Raw genomic sequence first — 18,968 nt, forward strand, 5'->3', positions numbered from 1 at the left:
GGGCATTAGAGGCGCCGCTGTAGTCACCTTCAATGTTTCAGCTTCTCTACAGCTAATCACAGCTGACCAGACTGCTCCCAGCTGCAATTTGCTTAGTGCTAAACGTACCCTGAACTGCCCTACAACAATAAAGACACACGCAGACACTCAGACACTCATGCACATTGACTGCCGTGTGTTTAGTGGCCCTAAGGAAGATGAGTAGCTGACAGCTTTGGTGACCTCTTGAGAGACAAAGAGAACACTCACAATGAATGACACATGGGTGATTTTTGTAAAATCAGCCATGCAGGACTGTCCACGTAAACACTGGAAAAATGACGCACATTCTAGGTTTTATGTCATTTGTATACAGTGCGAGGAGCAGTAAAGCACAATGATGCTCATGAGTGTTACACATAGTTTATTTTAAAAAGTAAAACAACACATATATATAAATGTAACATTTCTAACAGCTGAGAATAAATAGACTTAACTAGTCTTAGGGGCAAAGCGAGCAGTTGATGCATTTCTGCTCAGTGCACACAAACTTTTAAAAGCCAGCATGAGTCTGTGACTTCAACTAACTTAAATAAACTCAGAGCTAAGGCATGCAGTGTGTGTTTGTCGATGCTTGCAGAGTCGTGCTTCAGTTCACAAGCAATTAACCCCAACAAGATTCCAGGCAGAGCTGAGACGGAACATGTAAGAGTATATATGTACTTGTATGCTTACATAAACCTCAACACTGCCATTTAATTTCTTAGAATTAAAGACTGATTGGATGTTGATGATGTTAGTGAGTTTATGCTCTTGCATGAATGCTTGAAAGTAAACTTCGTAAACATCAGTTTTGGGGTAGTTTTACTTTGTTCCACATAACAAATGAGAGCATGAAGATAGATAGATCAAAAACTGTGTTTCCTGAACCATCTAGTGCAAAGAAAAGACCAAATCAGGGATTCCTCTAATTTGGGAGGGAGGCAGACTCCGGGATAAACACGCTCAGTGGCACTCTTACTTGATTCCGTGCATAACTTAGGTCCCCCTGTTAAATACATATTGTCGAAACAATCATACAAATATGTCGTTCGGAGAGAGAAAATCCTCTTATCAGAAAACCTTAGCATGAGTACTATGTCAGTGATCCTTTCTGAAGAGATTATTCAAATATTACAGCATTACTGTTAGTCTTATTCTCATAAACAAACCCTACATTCCCAGGTTACAGTCATAAAAGCATACAAATCAGTGATTAGAGGTGTGACTGTGTAGCCTTCTTTTTGGATTCTTGATTCAGTCTTGTTGCAGCCTCCTCTGCCGCATGCCAAAGGTGTTACCTTATCACAAGAAAGTGCGTGTATATGTCAGATTATGACTAAGTAGCTGCTCAGGAGCATGCACAATGCATAGTAAAAGTGTTTGCTGAAACACATCCTCGCTCTGTCGTCCTTGACCATGTCCTTTTCAAACCACATCTCATCTCTGTCAGATAACTCGACAGAGAGAGGCGAGGAAAACAGAGCTGGCTGTTTCAAAAGCTCTTTGAACTTTAAGACCGACAGGCACTATTCAGTGAATTCAATATAAATCTGACTTGACAGCATCCATTCTCACCATAAATAACACACTTCAAAGAGTGAAAAGAAAATTGAAGGGTCATGGCATATTTTCTAATCCAGAAGTTCACAGCACGCTTGGGTTTACATCCGTCTGTCATGTCTATTTAACTTCTCCATTCTTGGTAAACCAGTTTGGGGTCCCACTATTTAATTAATCTCATCATATCAAATAATCAATCCCAAGATTGATGAGAAAACATCTTGAGGCACAACTGAACAGCTCTGTGTGTGGCAGAAAAGAAGACATCAAAACTATAGCCTGTTAATTTTTTAACAAATGCCGCATAGATTACTTTGAAACGTGTGTTTGCCCGCGACTTAAACAGTGCTTTATCCTGACTGTGACAAATCCTGGCTCTTGCAAACCCACTAATAGAGGAGCAGTGGCTTCTGACAGCTGCCCAATGAGAAATTGCAGGGCTTGCTTTCCCCCTAACCAATGACAAGAATACCAATTTTTGTTCAAAGTACAGGAGTGCTAAGGAGTTAAGCCAGAGAAGATCCTACTTTCCTTTTGATAGATAGCTCCTGTACTCTACATCTATAATGAAGTGAGGCATCTTAAGCATCTACATATCAAACGCGGAAAATTCATAAATGGTAAAAGAAAAAAGGTGTATCATGGGCAACATAAGATGCATCATAGAGCCAATTTACAAACTACCGGGGGGGGGGGGGGGGGGGGGGGGGGGGGGGATTGGATTTCTCACACAATATCTACTTCTCTCTGTCCCTTCTACTCACTCTCACTGTCTGTCTTACTCTATCTCCACATACTTAGTTTTGGTACTAAGAGCTGCAGATTGACAAGCAGTCAGAGCTGAGCAACTCAACATGGCAGCTAAATGCATGGTGGGAGAGTGGAGCGGTGCTCTGTCCACGCCTGACAACACTAACTTATACGCTACAAGATAAAATGAAACATTTCACCAGGGAAAACTTGCCATGCGCTTACTGTCTCCTTTCATCTGATAGCAAAAAGGGTCGGAGACTTTTCACTTGCTTATGATGATAGGGGGGAAAATAAGAAAAGCTGCAACTAAAAACAAAATTCCAAAAAGACAAAAATATTTATAAAAAAGTCTGAGAAGAAGAAAGCAGTATTTTCTTCTGACACTTTTTGTGTACTCTACTCTCCCCTGCATCCTCTTCCTTCCTCTCTTTGCTTCACTTCCACTCCCCTCTCCCTCCACTTTCTGCTCTAACAATCATTCTGATTTCCCCTGGAAAATCTGCACTCAATAAACTTTCTCACTGGCCGTGATGCGCCCTACTGAGGTTTTCACACTAAAGTAAATAACAGCCCCGAGTACTATTTCAGAAAACTGTAGGGATCTGTCTGTGTACTGTAATAATGTTTTGTCTTTGAGTACATGTGTAATTATATATACATACAGTATATTACAAGAGAGGGCAAGAGACATTCTTTCCATCTGTCCATTTGTTTCTCTCACGCTTTCTCTCTCAACTAAAGTCAATACTAATTACCCTAGTTAAAGGTCAATACAGGCCTCCAGTGCAAGTCATGTACAGTGTGACAAGAGGTAAAGAAAGAGGCCAGGAGAGCAACGCTGTCATTTGTTACCAAAAATAAACTCTACTGCCTAAAATTAACCACTCGCACTTATTGTTTGGCCAATTACTAGTTACAATTGACTATAGCAGTTGTTGTACTATTATAATATTGTTCTAATTACTAGTGACAAATTTGTGTTTAGATACTAATTTTGCACTTTTCCCAAGTAATTTTAAAAAGTGTTAAATGTACATAGTCTTTTAAAACTTAATATTTTTGAGGTCTACACAGTTTTTCATGATTAGTCATTTGGTAGTCTCCACCTACTAGTTAGAATGCATTGGTTAATACGAACGTGATATCACCTGTTCCTACTGTATATCTTATCGTGCTTCTGATACTTGATTTGATTTAGGGATTTATTTATTTTTTTAAATTATGATTTGTGTCACATATAATGACGAGCAGTGTTGACTGTAAGAAATGGTTTTGAAAGGGAAAATGTAAGTGGTATAAAATGCAATAAAGAAAACAGTAATTACTGGAAAAGGTGTTGATTCATTTCAAAACACTTCCTCTGGTTGGTCCATGCTAAACCCTTCCACCAACTTTCATGAAAATCTGCCGAGTAGCTTTTCCGTAAACCTGCTGACCAACAAACAAACAAACCGAACTGAAAACATTACCTTCATGGTACAAATGAGTGAAACTGGATTAGATATGTGGTAATTATATTAGTGAGTATTGAGTGGGGAAAATGTAAATAACGTATGAAGTATTATGAACATAACTTATTAAATCACAACTAGCGCTCATTACATTGCTGTCAAGTGATTTATCTGGTTACATTTCAGCAGAGACTGCAGGAAGAACCGTGCCAGACTACAGACTACTTTCTCTCGAACTGTAAAATAGTGACTTTCACTTTAAACCTTCAAAATGCACACGATTTGCATGCTCTAGGACCTGTCAGTGGTAAGACTTAGCATCAGAGGTAATTGTGAGGTACCACTCACTACGGAGTACCCTGGAGAATGAATGAATGAGGGACTGATTTTGGAGCTTGGAGTTTGAGTGTTTCAGCACCATGGAAAGACACAGATGAGCTTTTGTTCACATGGAAATATCAAATATGCAGACATGAGTCCTATTTCTTGGGGGGAAAATAGCAAATGCCAAGATCTTTTTCAGATGTGCATGTTATCATATTGCATGAACACCCTTAAAATACGGTGAAACTTAACTGTGTTGAGGTGGCCTGCATGGTCCGCACGTTTGTTAGCCATGTCCATTGGGCTTAGATTACTTTTATAAAACATATCATAGGCATATAAAGTTTTTCTAATAATGTTCATTGTTAAGAGTGACATTTAAGTTGTATATCTTAACGTCCATGGTTCATTTACAACAACATGAATGAAAATAAATATATATATATATATATATATATATATATATATATATATATATATATATATATATATATATATATATATATATATATATATATATATATACAGAGAGAGGGAGAGAGAGAGAGAGAGAGCGAGAGAAAAATAGTTACCCTTTCATTCTGTACATGGGCCAATATGAACTAGTATGAACTGTTCTATTTTCATACTGGGTATTTGATTCATTTTATCCCTGGGTGAGTGAGTCTCTTCTTTGGGTCAACATGTTTTCAGCTGCGGTTTGACAATGTGGGACAGTTGGACATAACGGCACACTTTTTTCAGTTAGGCATCCTTAAATAAGTCACAGGGATTTCAGTACTCTTGGAAAGGATAGCCTTGATCAATGTTATACACACAGCACTGGATCAGCTGTAGCGAGCGGCCTGAGGCCTAGCCAGTGTAGCTGCCATGCTGCCCTCATTACAATAATGATCTCCCAGTACACAGCTCCCACGTGAGGCCCCGTCAACACACTGTTTCTGACTGTAACTCACACTCTTTTCACTTATGTCCCTCAAATATACATACTTTAAATGCTAACAAGTGGTGGTGCCTTCTGTGTATCACTTGCAATGCAAAACATCATTGTGACAGAGGAACAAATAAAACAGTTGCGCAACAACTACATATTTGAAAGTCATCAGCAATGGCATAGAAATAGCGATATTTCCTATAAAGGAAAGGATCATCAACACTTTTGGGTGTTAATATTCAAACATGGCACTGTAAGTTATTGAAGATCCACTTTACATAAATAGGCTTCAATATTGATCTTGTGTCGCACCTGTGTCTTCGTCAATGGTGAAAGTGCCCAGTCCGCTGCCTCCTCTGACAGAATACCTCAACACACCATCTCGCCCCTTATCGTCGTCCTTAGCGCTGACTGTCAGGACACTTGTGCCTGCACGGGAGTTCTCCTTCACTGAGCCTCTCACAGCAAAGTCAGAGAAGTAGGGTGCATACAAATTCTCATTGACATCCACCACCTGAAAAAATGTAATGGTTAGTATCATAGAGTTTGGATGTACGCCATAGCATTAGACTAATATACCAATATTGCCTTTAATTACATTATTGCTAGCAGCTATTTATGATATCCTGACAAGTAATCATTTTGGTAAATACATTATTTACTTTGCTAGAGTACCGTAAATGATCCCATCGTAATTTAATTTAATTTAATTCAAATGAGTTGTATGGCATCCTGCGAGTGCTCCTTAAACAGTCATTATATTTCATTGTTGTGGGTTGGTCAGGGGGTTTTGACTGTACATGATCTAAATGCTGTTATACAGGTATTTATTTCCTGAGAATAAAAATGGGGTAAGTATTTAAGAAAACATGTAAATATTGGCATGTCATATCAACAAAAATATAAATGCCAATGCTCATTTGATAACACATATTTTGATTTAGAATTTGTTCTGGTACAAAGTTGCTTGTATAAATGTGTGTGTAACGCACCTCCACCTCCACAAATGTCTGACTGATGAGGCTGGGTATTCCTCTGTCCTCAGCTTGTAATGTCAGGTTGAAAAACTGTTGTTTCTCAAAGTCAAGCTCTTTCCTAATCCTCAACGCTCCGCTCCCAGCATCGATCTGTACAAAGCATTACAATCCCATACATCATAAAGAGGATCAGCATATGCAACGGTATAGACAATACAAATAGTGAAATCACCTACCTCAAATGTGCCATTAAAGTCATTAATTAAGGAGTATCGGACCTGTCCACCGGGGCCCATGTCTGGGTCCTGAGCCTCCACCCAGGTAATCACAGCCCCTGGTGGGAGGTCCTCAAGTACTCGAGCACTATAGCTGCTGGGGATGAAAGCTGGGGCGCAATCATTGACATCCTCCACAATTATACTAAGAGTAGTCACTGAAGACCTTCGAATGCCTCTTTCAGCCTTGTCTCTCACTTCAATCTTCAATGTGAACATTGGGATGGTTTCTCTGTCCAAGTGGCTAGAAACAAATACACTTCCAGTTTCGCTGTCAATACCAAAGTGAGGAACACTGGTCAGCATTATGTAGGAGATTTGACCATTTTGACCCATGTCTCTGTCAAATGCCGTGATTGTAATAACTTCAACACCAATGGCCGAGTTTTCTGCAACAAGAGCAGAGAAGCTGTCCTGATCAAATTGGGGGTCATTGTCATTTGAGTCCTCAACGATCACAGTCAGTAGTCTCCAATTGGACATCTGAGGACCGCCCTGATCATAAATGGTGATATTAAGGAAGTAACGATCCAATCGCTCACGGTCAAGTGGCTGCAACACAGTTATCAACCCATTCTCCATGTTGATATTGAAGCAGTTTTCTTTGTTACCATCAGATATGGAAAAGAGAACACGGCCATTGAAGCCTGTGTCACCATCTCGTGCTCTCACTGTAAATACACTGGCACCAGTAGGGAGGTCTTCTTTTACTAGAATACTAGTAGGTAAGGCCTCAAACTGTGGAGCCTGTTTATTCATAGAGAAAATGTCTGTATATCTTTCATCTGTTCTTAGTCTAGCCATAGCTGAGGCTTTTGAAAGCATTGTTTCTGCCAACAGCTGGGCAACCCTGGTCTCCTTGCAGGTGAACCCCCTGGGTGGCATTCTACCCCTCACCACAGACACATTCACAAATGTAGGATCAGAGAACATCTCACCATCTGAAGCAACAATTTTCAGGTTGAATATCCCACTTTTTAAATTAACCTCTCCTAACAATCTTTTCAATGACAAAGCCCCCGATTGTGTATTTAAGTCAAAATAGTCTAACTCGTTCCCAGATAGTATCTTGTACGTAACCATTCCTAGCTCATCCATGTCAACGGCTGACAAAGTGACAATGGCCTGACTGACAGGGAAATCACGGCTTATCATCCCCCTGCAAGAAATACTCTCAAAAAGAGGCTGGTTGTCATTTATATTTATCAGACGAATGGTGATATTAACTTCACTCTCCCGTCTGTAGGGTGAACCCCAGTCAGAGGCCCGCACTGCAAAAGTATATATATCATCTGATGACTCAAAGTCTAGGTCTCTTGTTATCCTCACCTCCCCTGTGTCCTGGTCTATTGTAAACGGAAGAGACTGTTCGCCACTTATTGTGTGTGTTACATACCCATTCTCTCCTTTATCAGCATCCACAGCGGACACTACAAGAGCAACACTGCCAACAGGTAAGCTCTCGTTGATTGCAACATCATAAAATGGCCTGTTGAACACTGGAGAGTTATCATTGGCATCCTCTATTGTGATTTGGACCTTTGCTTGCTGCTGACTGATAATATCAACTACCTCCATCTCCATGAAATCCTGTGATATCCTTGTCAGCTGCCTTGTGGTCATAATAACTCCAGTCAAAGGGTTTATATCAAAGTACATTAGATCTGAGGGGCTGCTGAAGCTGTAATTGACACTCAGAGGAGCTGGGGAGATTTTCAACACCTCCACAATAGTGCCTGGGGGAGCTATTTCACTCAGCTTGACTTCATAAACATCTTTCTCGAAATTCGCCAACACTGGGTTTGGCTTTGTAACCAACAACTGAACAACTTGAGTATTAGAAAACTTAGGCGGTATACCTCTGTCTTTTGCTTGAAAAGTTAAGTTACAGCCATAGGGGAATGTATCCCAGTCGAACAATTCTGATGTTTTAACTCTATACTCATTCCCGACAGGCGATCGATCAATCACAAATTGTTCAAGAGGGTCACCCTCAATGATGGACACCCACTCTACATCCCCAGATACCCCCTCGTCTTTGTCTTCCACAGTCATTATGACATAGACTGGGTCCTTGTCCGCCCATAATGGAACGACAGCAATTGCATTGAGAATAGGAGAAAAATCATTAACCCGCTCCACAGTTAGGACCAACCTAGCAGTGCTGCTGACACCATTGTTCCCATAGAGTTTCATCCCTCTGTCGACCACCTGCACCTCCAGCTCAAATAGGTTTCGTTTGTCCAACCTGGGCCGACCCGTGAGGGTAATAACCCCACTGGTCGGATGAACAGCAAAGAGTTCAATTCTGTTCTTGAAGAAGTAGTAGAACTCCCCGTTGGAACCCACATCAGCATCCGTGGCTGTAACACGACCTATGCTGGCCCCCAGAGGGGCACTCTCAGAAACAATAAATGAATAGGAGGTAGGGGAGAAGAGAGGTCGGAGATCATTGGTATCTAATACCTTGATATAAACAGTGGCTAAAGCCTCAAGGCCTCCCTGGGCAGATGCCTTAACTGTCAGTGTGTAATTGTCCTGTACTTCCCGATTTAATGTGGCACCACTGCCTCCGTTAATGCGTATACGGAGGAAACAAAAATCTCCCATTACAAACTCCTCAGCCTGGAAGATTCCTTCACTGTCTCCAGACACAACGGAATATTTTATGTCTAAAGACCGAGGTGGCCAAAGAATTATGCCCATTTTGACATCACTTTTGGTATAGGTTCTTGTCGCAGAGTTCTCAAAGATGGAAGCATTATAGGCAGGCTGGGTGAAGAGCAGCAGGCCTTGTCCTGCCCTAGGTTCTGTCAGGAACTGGGCATGGGTTGAGGGAAAACAGAAGAGTAGGAGGATGAAGCAAACTAAATGGAAAAGAAGAGAGAAGCTGGGTTGAGGAAGCATTTTCCCCCACCGATTAGGCTTCATCACTATTCCATCACCCAGTCATCCTATATTTGGACAGAATGAAAAAGAAAAACAGATCTGGATTCAGTTGGGGAGTTGGTAAAGAAATGTGCTCTGCATGCTAAAAATTTCATGGAGAACAGTGAGACAAGAAATTACAGAGACATTTCAGGAGTACTGCTTATCACTACAAGGATATGATAGCATAGCATATTCAATGTTGCGCTCCAACAGTTTGTCTTCAAACACTGAATATTGCACCCGAAAGACTCAGAAGCAAAGATTGACATATCTTTAAACAAACCACATCAAAGCACATCGCACTTACACAGCCTCAGTGAAACATATCATGTCACCAAATAAAATAACAGGGATCAGGAACAATTCCTGTTACTATAACACAGAGTGCCTAAAAGACACAAGGGCTTGTTATTCTTTAGCCACTGACTACCAGGCGTGTGGTATTTATAAGAGAAAATGTAACTAGAACAAAAGAAAAGCAATGTCTGAGAAATGTCAGTGCACACTTAAAAACTAAACTTTTTTAGAAATTAGTTGCACAAACCATTTTTGAAAGAACATTATTTCAAAAAGTAATCATCGGGATGTAACTAAATACATTTACCATTTACTCAAGTACTGTACTAGTTGGGGTATTACCATAGTTGAGTATTACCATGTTATGCTACATTATACTCAACTACCTTTTGGAAGCCAATATTGTCATTTTTACTCCCCTACATTTATGTGGCAGCATTGCTTTGCATATTCAGATTATTACTAGAAAATCATATAGGCTATCAACTAATAGATAAGCATGTATTATTATGGATTAAGTTACAACAGTAAAACAGTTGCTTCAATTAGGCCCACCTTAACCAGCCGCAACACTAGTGGAGTTTACACAGTGATGCATCACTAATTATGATCCAGTGATAGTGATATATACTTTTGGTATACTGTAATGCACAGAAAAAGTTTAAACTCATGAGTAACTGCTAAAGGAAAGGAAATTAAAATGTAATATGATGTTGCCCTTATTAAAAAATATATATTTTCTCTTTCTTTTCATTACAAATGCTTTTTATAATAGGCCTACTGTATACTAAATGGTGTATTTATCACCTTATAGCCAAATACCTTTTTTTTTTTTATCAGTATACAACTTCAACAGAAACTACATTAGAAACAATAACCTGATGATATGACATTTTCCCCCCTAAACTGTTTCTAGAACATAGTAAAGATTAATATCATCACCAAATAGGCTTGGCTGTCAAAATAACATTCCCCAGAGGAAGACTGTCCCGGCAGATATTGGGGTGCATGTATCGTCTCCCATGTTGATGCAGATGCAATGGAGCTCGACCTGATGCAAAATCCACGAGTTTATTAAGCTACTGTCTGTCGCTACACTTTGAATCTTAAATAACTATATTGTACACATAATTCACTCATTCGACGCAGCGTGTCCTACCTTTACACGAAACAGCTGTAATCAGTGAAAGTAAATCCTTTCCCATCCTCTCTCCGACAGTCATTAACCAAACAGAAAGGCAAAACGCACGAAATAGTCGCGCAGAAGTCGGTGGTGATGCGCGAAATGGAAAATTCATGTGCACATATCCCGAAAGGCAGTTGTCTACTAGGCTGCAGCCATCCTCGTAAAACTAAATAGGCTATTGCCCCAGTTTCATGCACCTGACTAATGTAACCCTGGGTGCAGTGGGCTACTCCGGCTTTATCTGCAATAGTTAACACACAACTGATGTTAAAACAGTTAGATGTAATTTGCTGGTTAAGCTTAAGGTCCGAGATGAATGTGGTGTGAAGAATGTGTCGCTTTACGCAAGTTAAGAAGCGGTCAGCATCAGTTGTCGCTTGGATGGGACTACAGTGCGCTCACTGGATGGAGGAGGCGGGTTGGGCAAGCTCCGATCTTTGCCGAGTGTAGCCGACAACATCCGGAAGTGGAATGTGTAGCAGTCTACACGCGTACGAGCTTTTTAGTGGTTAGTTACAATTCTGGGCACCGGTTTAATTTGTTTCATCCGCCATCATGTCTGTTGTGTGTTATAATACGGGATGTGGTCAGAGATTTGATACAGAAAATAACCCGGACGGTGAGTAGTATCTTAGTAAACTATCGATGTGCCCCGCACCAGTCTGTTAGCAAGCTAACCTCTGATCATCTGGAAATTTCTTCAGCGACCAGGCCTGCTGGGCCCATGTAGCTAACCTGATATACCTGTAACTGACTGGACCCAACACAGTAACTACTTAATTCATCAACACTGCTGTGGTTGATAACTAAGGACGCTAATAACACGTGGACCTGTTGTAAATGATCAAGATCTTGTTAGCATGTTAAGCTCCTGTGGTTGGCCGGTTAAGTTAGACTTTTCACAACCATTGTACCGGACAGGACACCCAATACGTCGGTTTAAAGTTTCAGAAACATGTCATTCAACGTGTTAACTACATGCAGACTATCTACAGGACATGTCTTAATGTTATCCCATAACTATAACCCATAACAACTGTAGACAGTACGGTAACCTGTCAACAGTGAGGCTCAGCTTTTGACGATAACTAACGTTATGTCTGTGTTTATGGAAAGTTTCATGAAATTGCTTCTTTTTTTGAGCTATCTGTCACTTTCATATGGGTTGTCTGAATGCTAACACAAACATACAAATACATGCTGCCAACATTGTAACACTGAACTGAAGAGAACAGTGGGACCAATGGGATAGTTTGTCAGTTAACTGGTTATAGATGCTAAAACAATGACCACAGCCTCCCATACACTACAATGTGCATACATTAGGAAGTGTAAACCTCCTTGTGTAGGTTTTCTTATAGTAGGTTTGTAATTGCAAATCTCATATTTATGGCACCTCTGCCCTCATCATGCAAAAAAAAATGTGAGAAACCCAAAAGAGATAGAAAGACATAAGATAATAAATGTTCCTTTATACAATACCAAGCGGGCGTATTACTGGGGAAAGCCAAAGTGTGTTTTGAACCCACACTGTCTGCTGCCAGCAGTTAAATATCAATCTGTGAAATTAAGAGCAGCCTCCCCAATAACCAGGGGCCTCATTTAGTAACCAGGACATTTGACAAATGTAGTCGTGATATGCTTACAGTGTTCGTTTTTCATTGAAACAGTTGCCAAAGGATTGAATGTAACAAAAGATGCCTCGTCAGGAGACAAAGACTTTCTAAATGCCGCTCATCATCATGAGCAAAACTAATTATTCCCATCTCATTTCATTTTATCACGTTTTAGACCATGATTGAGTTGGTGTTTACAGGTTTGACACACAGTTTATGGTGTATATATCATCTGGATTTTATGTGAGAAATAGAGGATTTGTGATTCTTAATTCCTCACACAGTTAGTTGGTAACATATAGGCTTACAAACTATAAACTTTTTGTTATTTTAATGACACACCGGTGTGTACTTCCAGGAGTGCGGTACTACAAGAAAACCAAGAGGAAATTCACTTGCATGAGGTTGTGTAGTGATGAAATCATTGTAATGGTAAATCGCTTCTTGATCTAAAGTTTCCTTACTTAAGATAAAGTTTTCTCATGAAATCCTTGTTTATATGAAGCTATTGATCTAAACGTAATTGAACGTTCAAGGGGGTATTGTTGTCTTCATCTCCCACGTCAAAACTTCAGCGAGTCCTTTCATCTTCTTTCTGTCTTTAAGCAATATAACATTGAGTACTATCTGGCAATACACAATGAGTCAATTTCCATTTTAATAGGATGTCTCTTTTCATAACAATAGAGTATATTATCATTACCTTTAGTGGTATGTAAAAGGTATAGGGCAACAGAACCGAAGGGGCATAACTCGCGCCGTGCTGTAAGGAAAATGCTTGATTTATTGCGTCACACAGCAGCACTTTTTTATTATTCATTCCGCAGTGATTTGTCTTGCAGGGTAGTTCCAAAAAGAGGACATTTAAAAATAAAAAAAATTCAATCATGCTGTACTTTTCATTAAAGGCAAATCTCAAATGATGATTTGCCAAACGTTCTGATGTTATCTCAAATGTATCATGAATGCATTTTGCGTTTTGTAATTGTAAAAATGTGGGGTGTTCTTGTATCGGTGCCATATAGTCTTTAGTCTCATTTGACTTAAATGTTGCATAATGAATCGTTTTATCATATTTATCTAAACCTTTTTTATCCACAGAAATGTGTTCTTTTGAAAGGAAACTTTAATAAATATTTCTAATTAATTTCCTAATAGTGCTTCACTAGGAAAATGCAAATCATTTCAGTTATGTAAGAGGTAGTAGATGAGAGGTTTAATACATAACGTCACACATCTACTAATGCTTAAATTATCTTCTTTTGTGTTTTTGCTTGCTAAGTCTGTTTTATCCTCAAATTATTCCATTATGCACTGTAATTTTAGTATTAAACATGTTCACACCTGCCTGTGTACATTATGATAAATTACAGTTAGGGGTAGACGTGACCCGTGCAGCCATCCAATGTGCTTGGAATAATACAGCTACCAGCTGAGTGCACATTAACAGAGCAGTGTAACTTTTTGTCATTCAGTTTCTAAAATGACTTCAAACTGCCTTCGTGGCTCCTCTTTGGGGTTTTGTCCAGACATAAGCACCTCAATTCATTTAGTCAGGGAACACATACATGCAGCATCAAACATTGCTGACCTCCTTTTGAGAAGTGTACTACACATGAAAGGAGTTTATGTGTAGTTCAAAATGTCTTGACACATTCAAAAAGTACTTTTTACAACTCTACTTCTAATTATGTAAGATAAATTAGATTGTTGCTACAGTGAGTCATTTATAATCGGCATCCAAAACTAAAAGTTGTGTGTCTTTTATGAAACTAGAATTCATTTAAAGTAAGCCGCAGGTCTATAAACAGTCAACTGTGTATGTTATTCGATGCTGGTGTGGGTAACACTGTTTCCTATATCGCCACATATGTTTCCTTTTTTAAGTTAATCAAAGTTGTGTTTCATTGTTCACAGATGGCTGCACCTATCATCCAGGAATCCCAGTGTTCCACGACGCGTTGAAGGTAAAATGCTTGAACATGCACAGATAGCTTGTGTCTTGTGGTCAAAGTTAATGCGTGTCTGACTTTCTCCAGGGATGGTCCTGCTGCAAGAGAAGAACTACTGACTTCTCAGACTTCCTCAGCATTGTTGTAAGTTTTATTTTCTGATTTTAATCCATACTTTTAAATCCTCCATGGACATGTTTCCATTGTCTATTGTTTTCTTAGGCATTGACTGCCACCATATTGCCCTGTGCACTCATTGTTTGTGACTTTCTCCTCTACAGGGCTGTACAAAAGGTTCCCACAACAAGGTGAAGCCCCCTGAGCCGGTGAAACCAGATGTGATATCGGGAGAAGAGGCAGATGACCAAAAACCAAAGTTTAACGAGTACATCATCTCCGCACCAATGCCTCAGGAGGCCATACGCAGACCAAGGTTGTAAAGTTTGATTCATACATAGCTTTTTATTTTATTTTAATCAATATTATAGGAATACCCTAAACTCTTATTATTTGTGCAGATTAAGGGAAAAAACAGGCCAAGAAGAACACACTGTTTTCCATTTAGTACATCAACAGAGCATTCAGTTTAAGACTATAGAATACATAATAATACTAACAATAATAATAATACACTTTATTTATGAAGCGTTTTCAAAACAAAGTGCTTCACATGGTTGAACCAGGATTTAAAATATTTAATAAATATTTATAGGACTTGAATCAAAATAAAATCAGCTAAAAAACAATTTGAGATGCAGCTCAGCAGTGTGTTGTTCAAGTCATAAATCATAAATAAAATTGAATTAATTAATTAAAATAAAAAGTAAACATAGAACATTATGATGGCCATTCCCATGTTCTATTATATCTCATAAGTTGTTGCAGCAATATTTGGGTTAATACTATTACTGTTAATATTTGTTACACAGATTTGGTGCATATTATTTTACCACTCCAAAATACCAGATAAAGGCCTCGAGGAATACTATAGAAAAAAATCCATTCTGTGATTTGACATTTGGAGATTGGATGGCGAGCACCCCTTATTGTCAATATACATTATAAGGCCATACATCCCAATTACCTTATGTCTGTAGTTTGTGGTTGTAAAGTTTCACGAGGCTGTGATTATCCTGGAGGTCACAACAGGTCATTTCTTATACAGTGAGGTCAAGTTTAAATAATAATAATAATAATAATAATAATAGTTCCCACTACAATGAAATAGCTGCTATGAATACATGAATACATTTGGGCTCATTGGATCCACAAGAGTCTCAGTTTTCCAGTCATACCAAATGTATGCAATTCCAAGACTTTTCTTTGACCCCAACATGCACAACACTATTTTTAAAATAGGTGAAAATAACATATTTATACGGTTAATAAATCAGCCTGAATACTGAGGATCCACTGGAGACTTCCCACCAGAGCTCAAAAGAACGTGGACAAATGACTGATGAAGCAATTACTACTGAATAGTGAAACTCCTTTTAGTGTAGTAGTGTGTTGGTCTTAGTACCAGAGACCTCATTTTGAAGTGATGTTGCCGATAATGCTTTCCTTACTTAAAATAAAAAAAACACAATACCCTTCCAAATAGTTTTTTAATGAACAAATTAATTAAAAATACTTTTGTCCCTCCATTTCTTTCATGTCTAACAGATTTGCTACTGTTACAGTGCCGATGAGCCGATGGTGAGAGTGCAGCATAAAGTCTCTACTTCTCTGAAGCAGGCTCTGGAGAGGCTGAAGCTCACTGAAAATGTGGCAGAGGAGAAAGGTGAGAAAAGAACTTCATCTTCCCTTTCTTTTTCCTCTTGTCTCTTCAGTGTTTCTGTTTTCTGTCCTCCTTTACCACAGACTACCATCCATTACCATCCACTTCTCGTTACAGTAGACAGGAAGGTCACGTTGACAGGGGAAGTTAATGGATGGCCTCTGGGAATTTGCCCTAACCTGTGTCATTCTCATCATGCCGTTTGAGTTAAAGCTGGCAGGGACGAGACAACACATCATAACTGTGGATGCAATTTTTTTAGATACTCTTCAAAGTCAATTCTTTGTCTTGTCTTTCTAGAGGAAGATCATGACGAGATCAAGATTGGAACTCCCTGTAAAAATGGAGGATGTACTAAAGTAGGTGAATGTGTTACTGTATACTGGGGGAAACATTTTGAAAAAAATCCCTTGGTGTTGAAATGTGTTCATAAAAAAAAAAAAAAAAAAAATCTTTATCCATACGTCTATAGGGCAGCTTAACAGCAGCTTAAACGTTTTAAGTTAGTGGGCTTCAAGTTCAGGCTGAAATAGTGGATCCTGCCAAATACGTTTCCACTTCTGGTCGATTTGTAAGCCAAACTCAATTCACATATTTCTATGACAGGTGTCATTAAATGAAAACATAAACAAGTCATGATAATGCCCCAAAAGAGCGACATGGATGCAGTTTCTTTTCCTCCTCCATGTTTGCTCTGAGGCAGATGCAAAGCAACATTTTTTGCTCAAGCTAATCTGGACCTGTCAGAGCAGAAACCCCAAGATTAGAACATAAATCGTAAGGAAAATGTGCAATAACGAGTTTGGTAGAAGCTTGGAGTGTGACCCTAATGATTTCCATAATTGTACTTTAACTGATGTGATTGAAAGCCATGAGATATTCTCTCAAGGGCTGCCTGCTTTTAGTTAATTAATCAGTTGGGGTCGTGGTAGAGTCTAATTTGGTACGTTTGAACCTTTTCCAAAGTCTTTTGTTCGAGAACGAGATATTAGTCATAACTCATTTGCATTCATGTGTGCCATACGACTAAGCCCTATTTGTATTTTGGGTAACAAAAAAAAAGCGATCCGCCGCAGTCTTTTGAACCACACTTTTGTTGTTATCTTCAGAGTTTCGATGGACCTGCGAGCGATTCGGATGAGTGCTCATACCACTCTGGATTTCCCATCTTCCATGAAGGGTTAGTATTACTTAAAATCCCTCCCATCACTCATTTGACGTGGAATTGTAGATGTTCTCTGGACACTGTAAAAGAATGCGTTGTGAGCAACACTAGGATTTACTTGTTGTCTTCCTGTTAGGCTTGTTCATTGCTTCTCTTGACGTGACAAGTTATTGACAGCTTAAAATCCAGCGGGTGTATGCCTTTCCTGCAATTTCAGGATGAAATACTGGAGCTGCTGTAAGAGGAAAACCTCTGACTTTAACACCTTCCTCTCTCAAGAGGGCTGTACCAAGGGAACGCATCTATGGAGGAAAAAAGATGAGGTAGGTGTGCCAGTTTGACAGCAAGTGATCATTTATGTGTCTATGTGAGAGAGCCTCAGCTGTGACTCCATCTAGTGGTGTGTGCTAAACACTTGTGGGAGAGGCTGAATTTCTCATTTGTGTATCAAATAATGAAGAACGGCCTCAAATGTTGTTCTTGTGAAATGTCCACGCAGGGTAACAAAGTGGTTCCATGTCGATTTGACTGGCACCAGACGGGGGCGCAGGTCATCATCTCCATCTACGCCAAGAGTGCCGTCCCAGAGCTGTGCTACGTGGATGCTAACAGCACCACGGTGAGGGCAGCTATTAGTCTGTCAGAGGATTTCTGGTTTATGTTCTTCTTCTCAACCTAACGTTTATTTCTCCTTCAGCTCAACATCCATGTTATATTCGAGGGAGAGAAGGAATTTATGCAGAAAATCAGCTTGTGGGGAGTAAGTACAGCATCACTCTCAACCTGATGTAAAAAGTCATGTGATCTTTGCTATCAGCTGGTTTTAATACATATCATTATGTTGTACAGCATTTAAAATACAGCCATACAACAAACATCCATGGCTGATAATATATGTCCTATTATTTGATATGTGTCTTTACACACGGGGTACACAATGGCAGTAATTGTACAAACATTTCTACCTGAATATACACCACTTGTAACGGCTCATAACTCCTGTTTATCTGTGATCCCTTAAAACAAAGGAACTGAGCCATATTTGTCAAACTCCCTCCCTTTCCTTGTAGGTGATAGACGTGAGTAAAAGCATAGTGAACATGATGGCCGCCAAGATCGAGATAGCCATGAAGAAGTCCGAGCCCATGAAATGGGCTCGTCTGGACCTTCCGCCCCCAGCCCCACCCAAGGAGAAGGAGAAGGAAAAAGAGGAGACGGATAGCGAGGATGAAGATGAATGATGAGGAATCAAACAATGTTTCAGTCAAGTACTCAATGACAACGGGGGGGAAACACTGACTTTTAGCAAATCAACTAACTATCAACTCAGACATTTCAACACACTTGTTAATTGCACTGAAATCCCACTGCACTGGAAAACAACACCACACAATAAGATAGGAGTCAGGTGCTAAATCTCAGACCCATACAGCCTTTCATGGGGACTGCTCACATCAAGTCATCCCAATGGACCACGCGTGACCATCCTCTATTCCCCATATTGTTTGGTAATAGCTTCATTCCATCCTTTAGTTTTTATATTTTTTTTAAATGTTTGCATTGTTTTGTTCACCATTATCACATGAGACTGAAACTGTCTTCATAGATGTATCCCCATGCGTGACAATGAATCTGCTCCATGTAGTCTGAGCAGGCAGTTTTGATCTCTAAGGTGTCCACACTTGTATAATATGGAGTTTATTCTCAATAAATTGTGTTATAAGTAACACAACAGTTCCTTGATAC

The 18,968-nt window shown here is 39.5% G+C and overlaps 2 protein-coding genes across 3 annotated transcripts in view; one reads left to right on the forward strand and one right to left on the reverse strand.

Annotated features, from left to right (window-relative positions):
- fat3b (FAT atypical cadherin 3b) overlaps window positions 1-11,169 on the reverse strand; it is a 60,467-nt gene extending 49,298 nt beyond the window's left edge. Inside the window, exons 1-5 of the mRNA XM_029447977.1 lie at window positions 11,112-11,169; window positions 10,907-10,950; window positions 6,257-9,115; window positions 6,036-6,170; window positions 5,356-5,557 (exon numbers count right to left, since the gene is read on the reverse strand). Of these exons, the coding sequence (XP_029303837.1) occupies window positions 5,356-5,557; window positions 6,036-6,170; window positions 6,257-9,115; window positions 10,907-10,950; window positions 11,112-11,169 (3,298 nt within the window). The remainder of the gene's footprint in view (window positions 1-5,355; window positions 5,558-6,035; window positions 6,171-6,256; window positions 9,116-10,906; window positions 10,951-11,111) is intronic.
- Window positions 11,103-18,946, forward strand: chordc1b (cysteine and histidine-rich domain (CHORD) containing 1b). Of its 2 annotated transcripts, none has more exons than XM_029449056.1 (11): window positions 11,103-11,217; window positions 14,243-14,292; window positions 14,365-14,421; window positions 14,559-14,710; window positions 15,960-16,060; window positions 16,358-16,416; window positions 17,167-17,237; window positions 17,440-17,545; window positions 17,722-17,841; window positions 17,920-17,982; window positions 18,293-18,946. In XM_029449056.1, exons 1-11 carry the CDS (start codon window positions 11,181-11,183, stop codon window positions 18,461-18,463), a joined length of 987 nt encoding a protein of 328 aa, XP_029304916.1. In that variant the 5' UTR covers window positions 11,103-11,180; the 3' UTR covers window positions 18,464-18,946. The 2 variants fall into 2 exon arrangements, with proteins under 2 accessions (XP_029304916.1, XP_029304914.1); XM_029449054.1 differs by having other exon boundaries at window positions 11,141-11,328.
- Window positions 18,947-18,968: the final 22 nt, after the last annotated feature.

This window comes from Cottoperca gobio, chromosome 14 (assembly GCF_900634415.1).
Source record: "Cottoperca gobio chromosome 14, fCotGob3.1, whole genome shotgun sequence".
Taxonomy (NCBI): domain Eukaryota; kingdom Metazoa; phylum Chordata; class Actinopteri; order Perciformes; family Bovichtidae; genus Cottoperca; species Cottoperca gobio.